Source organism: Nyctibius grandis, chromosome 1 (genome assembly GCF_013368605.1).
Source record: "Nyctibius grandis isolate bNycGra1 chromosome 1, bNycGra1.pri, whole genome shotgun sequence".
In the NCBI taxonomy this organism is placed as follows: Eukaryota; Metazoa; Chordata; class Aves; order Nyctibiiformes; family Nyctibiidae; genus Nyctibius; species Nyctibius grandis.
Window position 1 is genome coordinate 14,392,353 of NC_090658.1, and position 10,634 is coordinate 14,402,986.

The window sequence follows — 10,634 nt, forward strand, 5'->3', positions numbered from 1 at the left end:
TTTCTGAACTTGTGATTATTTTGGAATTGGGACAAGTGAATAGAATAATAGGGAAAGAAAAAATAGCTGGTATTTAATTGAGCTCTTAAAGCACCTTTTTGGTAAGTCTGATGTACAAGAAGTTTTGCTTGAAAGGCAAAGTAAAGCCTCGGATTAGAAACTGGGTAAGAAATGTAAAAAAAAAAAGGCATGAAATGGGAGGAGGTCAATATACGCATGTGGTGACTCTGTTCTGAGTTCAATAGTTACTACATTTCATATATGGTCTTTGAGAGTGAGGGTAGGTCAAGTATTTCTCTTCACTCTTGCATATGATACAGAAAACAAAAGGATTTGTCCTAGCGTTCTACTACAAATCACAAGCATTTAGTTTCCCACCTTAACCGGTGAAGCCATTTTGGATAATTTCTTTTGAACTTGCATGCATCCATTTGGATAATTACAGAGGTCAGTGCTAAGAGTGTAGCAAATTTCTACAAGGAAGTTTGTTGTTATCATTGCTGAGATTGGGTTAGCTATGCCTAGAATGCTTCGTACGTTTATATCCTGTTTTGGGGAAGGTTAGGGAGATGTGCTTTGTATTTTTTCGTAGCAATTTGTAGCTAGTAGTAGTAGCCAGATAGAAATGGAGCAGAGAGAGGTTTTAGAGGGTGCCTGAGGAGGTGTCATGGTGACAACTCAAAAAAAAGCCCCTTGAACTATGAAAGCATTATGGATAATTATGGAATTCAGATTGGAAATATTCTGTGCATTTTTATTTCTTCTGCTAGGGAAAGTGGTGTAGCAGTTTCAGTGTTTAATGCGTATATTCTAATTAGATGCTGAACTCTGTGGGCCTGTTTGTTCCATTCCTGTCCAGAATGAAATAAACTACATAGTATTTTAAACCATATTTTGGAACTGGATGCTCTAGTGGGAGGGATAAGAAGAATGAAAGTATTGGAGCAGATCTTTGTTACTGAGCCTGCCTGTATCAGTACTGTAAAGCAGCATGCACACGCTTTGTCGATATGAGGAGTAAGTAATAATGTAATGCCCCTTGGAAATGTCAGTGTTTTGAATGAGAGAGGAACTTCTCAAGACTGACATTTAAGTAACTTACATTTTTAAATGGCAGGAGGACCTTGAATATAGAAAATCCATTAAACGAATTCCACATAAATATTCTATTATTTGTGCCTTAAAAAACTTCTCATAACCGTGTAGCCAAAAGTGATTTCTCTGCTGAATGTGGAGAAAACCCAAATCTAGTATTTTAACTTTTCCATCACTTTTTAGTTAGAACATTTTAATATAATGTAGCTGAAGGTGTTTTCAGTTCCCCAAGAAAGGCATTGCTTCAGCTTGCGTTTTCATTTTAGGGAGAGATGGGGATTGTCTTGGAATTGTGTAATCAGTAGCACAGTCCTGACACAGATGAAGTCAAATATATTTTGTGATATTAAACTATGGTAGATGACTGTACAGTGAGGGCCTCTGTCTGCAGCGAATGGATTTTTCCCATTGTCTTTGAACTTGTTTTTTGCCACCTAGTTTTTCTTCCTTCCCATGTGAACATATGTGCCGTTATGAGAAGTAAACTACAGTCCTCTCCTTGGCACCATCAGCTCACATTTTTTCTATATGCTCTGTTGCCAGCTTTGATGTTTCTCTTCTTCCAGTTGCACTGTTTTTGAGCTTACTTTGAAGAAACAAGTTCAAAACCTGTGAGTTCATTTTCTTATACTGAAAGTTTTGGTGAGGAAAATGAATCAAAGGGAGCTCAACTGGTTATCTATATCACTGGTGGTAAAGAGCGGTTGAGGAAAATGAATGGGGAAGCCATGCAGCTGATAAACTGCTTGGCTAGGGAATTTTTCCAAGACCCTGGGCAGCGAGTTAGACCAGGCTAACTGATGAAGGGCTGGTAGCATTTTCCTTGCCTCAGGCTTTGGGCCTACATAGTGTAACTTCATTGTGTGCTGCTCACATTTCTTCTGGGAGCAAAATGAAGTATGTAATCACTTGCATGAGCTGCTCATTGGCCAAAAGGTTTGTGTCCTCTTCTCAAAGAGAAACAAGATCATAATAACACTTTGATTGTAAGTCTAAGGTATAGATATGTGAAAAGGAAAAAGTCAGATGATCTGCCATCTCCTTAACAGATTGTGAAGACTACCCTTCTTCTGTCATGACCTTTCCATTAATTTATTTTTGCAGCAGACCTCTGATAATCATTTTATCTCAGTGCCGTCATTTGCTTAGTGGCATTCATATTGAACTGCTAGATTTGTAATGCCCTATGGCAGTTTGAAGGATTGGTCTCTTCCTGAAATGTAACCTGTCCTTAAAGTTGTTGAGAATTATATTTTTTTTTTTAGATTTGAAATTGTAGCAGCTTGGCACACCAGTACTGAAATTTAAAACATGCATCTGCGGATCTTGTTGTGGTTTGAGGTTCCAGAAACATGAACACTGCCACTGGTTTTCTGGTAGATTGCTAACAAAATAATTCTCTTGTTGGTGTCATTCACCTCTTCCTGGTGTTATTCATGGCTATTGCAAAAGGAAAAGCTGTCTCTAGAGCAGCAATCAACATCTGTGCACACACTGATCACAGAGAAAAAGGGAAACAAAAAATATGTTTCTGTATTCAAGAAGGAAGAACTTCAGGGAAGGCTGACACTAAGGCACTTCTGAATGTGGGAAATTAATTTCAGCAAAACAACCAACCTGGAGAATTATTAGCATTTTCAAGTGGAGGACTTTGTGTGCCAGTTTGTTTGCATATTTTCACTACAGCAAATTAGTTGCAAAAGTGATGGGACGTTGTATTACAGCTGACATAAGAGCAGACATTTATGCCTAGGTGAAACCTTTCACAGCACGTTCTAGCTTTCCACTGTAATAATTCAATTTTTAGAATTTCATGTCTGTGGTGTACTATTAAATTGCATCAGGCTAGAATTTGTCAAATAAGCTGTCAACCCGAATGTGGATTTTGACCTTTTTCAAAACTGTTACTCTATATGTTTGTCAGTCTGCTGGGGACGAAGCACTGTCCACATAGTTTGAGATTATTAGTTTATTGGTAGTGCCTCAGCAATGTAAAATATCTGTATTACAATGGGAGAGAAGAAAAGTTGCCTTCTGTGGACTGAGGACTACTGCATTTTTGTGCATGGTCACGAGGGAGATGGTCTTAAACACTTGAGATGTTTCAAGACTTTTCTGACTTCTTTCATGCTTCAGAAATTCAATAATTGGGTCAGACCAGATACTGATCCCCAAAGCACAGGTTTTGACTGCTGGCAAGGAACCATAAAGGACTTCTTGTGAACAGCCGATCGGTTTGTGGGTTTTGGTTCTGGTCAAAGTTGTAACACAAAGTGATTCCAGGGTACTGTGGCTTGAGATAAAAGGATTGACACGTACAGATTTACATCTGAAATTATTTTCCATGTGAGTTTTCAGGCTTTGTTACTCCTGTTATGTCTATAGTTAAGACTGTCTTAATGGATTGAGGGGCACTGATTCTAATCCTGTGCATGAATTTTTTGCCTATATGCGTGTCATATCTCAACACGCAGGATGTCCCATGTTGTGTTATAAATGTGAACATTTCAGCACTTGTGCAGATGAAACTGCTACACGCTGCTGACCAGCCCAGCATTACATCTTAGGCATACACAGTCTCATTTTCCCACGAGATGGTGCTGCTTCTGCTGTAAGATGCCCACACTTTGAATCCTTAGGAGCCTTCCAAGATGTCTCAGAAAAGAATGAATTTTGGTTTGTAGATGTAAAGCTGAGTTAGACACTTTATGTACAGGTGCACCATCTCCACAGCTAGCCAGCAAACATCGTAAGGCAGTAGCCACAAACAGCTCATGATATTTCTGCAGATGAGATGATAAGTATGGAACACAGTCTGCGCTTACATGGAAAGCATTAAAGAGATGTTTCATTGAACCAGACTGGTGTGTCTGAAGTTTTATTCACTGTAATACCAAAAAGTTAACAACTGTTGTAACTTTTTTCAAGTCACTGGCAGGTCTTTTGTCATAGAGAGTGCTCCTATAGCATCCTTTTGAATTACTCAAGCACCTTATAAGCACAGAAATGAAAACATTAAGAGGTGGGTAATTATTTTGTTGCCTGCGTAATAACAATGAGACTGTATATTTTGAGTACAAAATGTGCATTTTAATCTTTGTGTCTGAACGTTGGTTCATAGACTGATCACGGTGCATGCACGCATTGGAGAGCACGCGTGTGTGTTTGTGTCCATAGGTACACACAAATCCTAATCTATTTCACTGTTACTTGAGTTTTAGATGAATGAAACAGTTCATAAAATAACTTTACCTTTAATCTGTTATAATTTAAAAAAAAGTAAATCCTCTTCATATGAGATATGGATAAATACAGCTTACCAAATTAGCCTCTCACCTCATCTAAATGCACTTGTGTCATTTTTCTTTGAGCTGGGTGAATATGCTGTCAGATCATGCCAACCTGGGAGTTGTTCTAAATAGTCCTAGGTTATTCCTGCTCCTGTTTTTTCTCCATCTATTAAAGATGTTGCCCTGTGAGAAAGAGATGTAGTTAAATAGTCATGAGTAGAGCTTTGGGTCTGCTGCCGAGCCAGGTGTGAAGATGGATCTGGCTTTATTTCTATACCTGCTGTTTTATTTGACCTCTGCACTACATTGTTCTCAAACTAATTAGTTACAGAACTAGGTAACTTATAAGGTCCTTCGTGATAAATATACGTCATAACTTTGGAGACCATCTGTTGCATACTGTTTACTCTAGGATATGAATGCTACTCCTATTTCTACAGAGAATATGGTCCCCTTGTACATCAGACTATATGTGCACAAATATATGTATTTATAAAACTATATATAACTATTTATACTTCAGAAGTCTTAGCGAGCATGCTATTTGCCCCCAAGACCATGTTGGAAAGTGGCCAGTATAGGCATGTTTGAAACGGTAATATGACATGCTATCATATATGGAGCCATTTCTGTCTCTATATGTAAATTATATATGAACAAATATACATTATGGATATGGATTCTGTATTGCATAACACAAGGTTCACAGCATGAGTACGCTACTGTTTTTCACGTTTTGAAAAGCCAGGGTTAGGTTTATTCAGGAAGGTGGTGGAGTCCCCATGTCTGGATGTGTTTAAGAAAAGACTGGACATGGCACTTAGTGCCATGGTTGAGTTGACATGGTGGTGTCAGGGCAATGGTTGGACTTGATGATCCCAGAGGTCTCTTCCAACCTGATGGATTCTGTGTGATTGGGTTAGCTCACAGACTTCTCAAAGGTAAAGGTAACTCTTTTTAAACTATTGGTGTCATGTGTCTTAGGCTTTTTCTTCTTTCAAGTAATAAGAAACACTAGTTAGAGAAGAGGGGATATAATGTCATTCAGTAATCACATTATTTACAGAAACAATGAATTTTCATGGTGTTACAAGTTATAAAACTATGTGGTAATGGAAATTTTTTTCAGCATCATTATAGTTGAAAAAAGGTCACTGCTAGTAGCCTCGATGCTGCAGTAAAAGAAAGGGGTACAGATTGCAACAGCTGATTATAGGTTTGCTGTGGCAGGTTTGGCTTCGTGTTGGGGGGTACTTGTGTTGGGGGGTACTCTGCAATTACCGACTGCTAGGTTGAGGGCCACTGAGGAATGATGAATATGCACTACCAACTTACATAGTTATTTAAATGTGTACAAATCTATATTTTGAAACCTAGGAACTGTGCTTCCGGGTCTCTGGAGTCTGCAGCTAATGTAGTGTGACTTCCCTCTTCCAGTACATTGTTGTGCCATGAAGGTCATTGGCACATGAAGATCACCCCAATTCTGATTTCAGCAGCTGAATGACTCCAATACTATTTGCAAAAATAAAACTCAACTGCATAGAGACCATGGGAGTACCATTAATTAAGGTTGAGTACCTTTAATGCTAGGGGCTTACAACCTTTTGTGTCCCTTTCTGCAGATGCACTCCCTTTCTCAATTACACAGAATCACAGAATGTTAGGGATTGGAAGGGACCTTGAAAGATCATCTAGTCCAATCCCCCTGCCGGAGCAGGATTGCCTAGACCATAAACATTCATGTGCTGTGTATATAGGCTTGTTGGCAGAAGAGTAGTGTGCATGTTGTCAGACATGAGAGTTAAAATATTGCCTGTACCATGTCCAGCATGTTTGTTACATCTATGCACATGACTTGAGGACTGGATCGTGCTAGACAAACAGATACAGTGTACTCTGTCATTTCACATAGTAAAAATAAACTAGTTTCAGTTTTGAGATAGCCAGCTAAGAATATTCTGTGTTAGGCTAGAAGTCTGTGTGTGCGGGTGTCAAAAGAGGGTGTATATGTGGGATAAGGTACAAGGGGATGCTGTGCATCCTCCCAAAGCTCTGCAGTCTGTGCTCTTAGCTCTTACTGACTTGCAGCTCAGATTTACGTCTTTGTATGCATCTTCCATGAGCCCATCTAATTCATAATTGACACACATAATCTATCTTATTCTATGAAGATTTCACCTCAGAAGAGATCTTCTGGCCATGAAATTATGATTTATGACTAGTATGCTTTATCTTGGGGAAATTGTGGAAGCAATAGAGAAAATCAGTAGATTACAGAAATTATTCAAACGGATAAACTGCACAAAGAGTAGTGATTTAAATAGCTATCAATATATAGTGTCCTCTAAACTTACTGCAGCCTGCATCTCTGAAAAATGGGAAAGAGATGTAGAAGTGACAGCTAGTGCACTTAAGTGCAACTTAATTTGACTCTTAGTAGCATTGAAAGCATTTCTACTGAGACGTGGCAAGGCAGTGTTAGCTAAGGGTTTTGTCCAAGCTGATTTGAAATGGTTATTCTATATCCTAGGTGATGCTAAGGCTCATATATCTCTTTCTCTGGATAAAGAATAAAAGAAATTTACTCCTGTGTGCTGGATGGCTGAACTTGGGATACATCTGTTGCCAGCAACTTTGAAACGACAATACTGACACTTAAGACCCAAAACAGAAGAGGAGTTTGTTGGAATCCAGCTCCCCCTTTTGGTCCTTGTGTTTTATTCTTTTCCACATTTGCAGATTGTGTTGCGCGGAGAAGGAACCCTGGAAAGCAGAGGATAGTCCTGAGCACTTCTCTTTTATACTCAGGGGGTGATCATGTTAGCGTATGATGATAATTCACTGTCTTCTCCAAATTTCTGAAAATCTAAGCCTTGGGCTTTTTTTTTCTTTTTTGTTGGTACATGTATTGGTGTTGTGAATCTGAGTTGCAAGTTTTATACAAATGCTCACATTTATGATTTTTTAGAAATAGTCTTCTGAAATTATTGTATTCCATGAAGTGTTTTCTTGCTCTCCTTACTTTGTGAATAGCTGACAAAACTTGAAAAACAGCAACAAAGAAAAGAGAAGACCAGAACCAAGGTGCCCTCTGAGTCAAGTAGAGAAAGAAACGCCCCCCGTAACAAGGATGACCCCAGTGCAAGCAGTGGAGCAGAAGGAGATGTGTCTTCGGAAAGAGAGCCTTAGCTCATCCAAAGCAGGCCTCAGGTTTGGCTTTTCCATTCCTCTGTAAAGCTGTGACCTCCTGCTTGGCAGTCTCTAACCCTGGGTGCTTTACTGAAGCAGCACATGTGGAGGGTTACATTAGAAGTGCTGAAAGGTGAAATTCTGATAATCTCGCTGGTGGTAAGATTACCTCTTATACACACCTCTGCTTTTATCTACAGTCATCACACCAGAATGTAGAAGTGGGTGAAAACCCCTTCCCAGCTGTGTGCTTTGCTCAAGGTGTGTATCTGTGAGTCTGGCCCAGCAGGACTGCTTCCAGGTTGACTCGGGAAATCTAAAATTTTGGTCTTACAACACAGCAGTCACTTAACTCAGAATCCTGCTTTGTATTCTTCAGAGTGGAGATACATGGTTGTGTTTCTCTGTCTGTCTTTACCTAGCAGGCAGGTCACTCTGGAACAGCCCCCACCATTTGTAATCCCCAAATAACACATAGTCTCCAGCAATGGAAGTGGAAAACATTTCAGATGTTGGAGATGGGCCAGAACTGCAACTTCCTATGATGGTTCCTAGCCCTCCCTCCTCAGTTTGTTCTTTCCCAGGACGACTTGATAACAGGCTGTTTCATACACCTTCACCATGTAATGAGAACATTAGGCTAGGCATTGAGAGCCAGCCTTGCTGCTTGAATTCAGCATGAGAACTGGGATTTCGTCTCCCTTCAGGCATTTGACCTGCAGGACATGCCTGGACATAAGTGAATGGAATTACACTAGTATAGACCTGGATCCTCTGCTGTGGATTATCTACATACGTAGATATGTATTTATCATACTCTTCCAGTCAGTTTTACGTCCTCAGGACACAGCTTTCATTACCTTCCTTCCCCCTGCCCCCTAAAAAAGCTACATTGCTGATTCTGAACTTTCGAACATGTCTAAGCACTCAAGAAAGTATTTCCCTCATATGCACGCTGAAGCCCTGAGCTCGCTATGCAGTGTAATAATTAACAGCTTTGCAAAGTTAGGTCTAACCTTTCTCTCATTTTGCCGTCCCTAGAGTTTGGTCTGGCTTGTGATTTATACAATTCAATATCACGCATTGCTCAGAAAGCTGCTTTTTTTAAAAAAAAAATCCATTAATTTCCCTGGTGGTCAGACATTGGGGGATGATTTCTGGTTTATAGAAGTTTGTATTATCTATGTGGTACTAATATAAATGAATTTGCATAAGGCATTGAATAGATTTCTGGAAATACACTAATTTGTTTTGGATTGACCTGGGAAAGGGGTCAAAGAAACTTTCAAGTCCACAGGCTTTTTGTGCTGGCCTCGTGGAAAGAAGCTTCAAGACTGGTGTGAAATGGTTCCATTCATTAATTGGGTTGCAGTCAAAAGTGGATTGTCAGATCATACAACAGCTGGAATCAACTGAGTTCTGCTCTCTTCAGCTTTATGCTCAGTGCACCTTCCTGTTTTAATACTGGAGATGAGCAGGCACACTGGGAAGGAGAACGTGTTCTTAGAAAATAAAGCGAGGATGTACTATTTCTCAGCAGCTGTTGGCCATGCTGCTATGCTACAGGAATACGAGGTTTCCTCCGCTGTTTCTGGGTTGTGTGTTGAAATAAGAACGTTTTAGAGAGCAGGAGTTTGCAGGCCTTCTAGAGTGCTTTGCTCAATCTGACCTTTCCAATAGCATTTGAAATTCTAGGGAGCTGAGCATTTCTAAAATGAGATATACTGATAACCTAGCATTAATTTTCATTCTGTGACAATAAGATACTTTTCTCTATGGGATTTGAAGGAATTATACCCTATTTCTACTCTACTTACAGTAATGTTCCTGTTTGTTTGCATTCCACAGTTTCTTGTACAAAAGCTACCCTGGATTCTTGAAGAGAGACCCAACAGACGTTCACCTCAGCACCACTCTTCAATGACTTTGGAAAAGAATGGAAAATGGGGAAACAGAACTAAGACATTAGAAACCTATATCATTCTGTATTGAAACAACCAAAGCAACGCTATCAGATTCAGTTGTTGATGTGTAGTATCAGTAGTAAAAAGGACTTGTAACATTTTTGTGTATGTGTTTTCACATGACTGCTGAATAAAGGGTGACTGTAGGCAGATTGTAGCAGAACATTCACTATCAGTACATAAGCTCCATTTCAAAAATAAATCAGGGTTTTTCCTTAAACTTACACTTGAATTCTGAAAATTCTCCAAGCAGGCTTGTATTTTGATTCTCACTCTATGGTGTCATGTGCTACCTGTTTCCACGGCAGCGTGTAGATCTGTGTATATTTTGGTATATTGTTCAGCTGCTATGTAACACCAAGTTAGGCAGTCCAGTCTTTCTGCATGGATTAAGTTATTAAAAGGAAAGATCAGCCGCTAGTCATTTATTATGTGGAACACATCTGTCTTGTAAACTTTTTTAAAAAAGAAAAGACTTTATTAAACAAATGATACTAGCTGAGTGCCTGTTGGTGTTTGTGTATTGCATCCCCTCAGATACAGCCGTGTGTGTAACAATGTGAGTGACACTGAGGAAAAGTTACAAGCCAAGAAACACCTACTAAAATAACCTCTCCTTTGGAAGTTTGGAAGTCAGGTTGCTGTCCTGAAATCTTTGCTCTTTCCAACACATCTGCGTCCTTTAGTTACTTTGTGGTGGCCATCAAAATGCCGCAGCAGCTGCTCCACATACTGCATCATGCGCCTGCTGACATTTCTGTCAGATTCATCAGAGGTAGAACAGCATATGGAAGCTGCTGGCAAACAGCAAGAGCGGAGAAGCAGCTGCAGAACTGCTCTCCTGTGAGTGTTAAAGCCAAGGAAGTTTCAGGGGAAATGAAAGACTGCAGATTGTTACACCTTTGATTTCTTTCAGAGGTTGTGTGGTGGTACCTTTTATACAGGGTGTTCTTCAGGCCTGCCTTCCCCTTATGGTCTTCACTAGCCATCTGCCGTGGCCACCATCAGAGCCAGGGTGCCTACTGCGCGACTGTCCTTACCTGATTATAGGGCTAACTCACTGATGATAGTTGTTCTTAATCCAAATGCATAT

General features: G+C 39.8%; 1 protein-coding gene across 1 annotated transcript in view; it reads left to right on the forward strand.

Annotated features, from left to right (window-relative positions):
* The window catches only part of DTD1 (D-aminoacyl-tRNA deacylase 1), a 30,451-nt gene extending 20,413 nt beyond the window's left edge, over window positions 1-10,038 (forward strand). Inside the window, exons 5-6 of the mRNA XM_068408181.1 lie at window positions 7,422-7,598; window positions 9,426-10,038. Of these exons, the coding sequence (XP_068264282.1) occupies window positions 7,422-7,577 (156 nt within the window). The 3' untranslated portion in view covers window positions 7,578-7,598; window positions 9,426-10,038. The remainder of the gene's footprint in view (window positions 1-7,421; window positions 7,599-9,425) is intronic.
* Window positions 10,039-10,634: the final 596 nt, after the last annotated feature.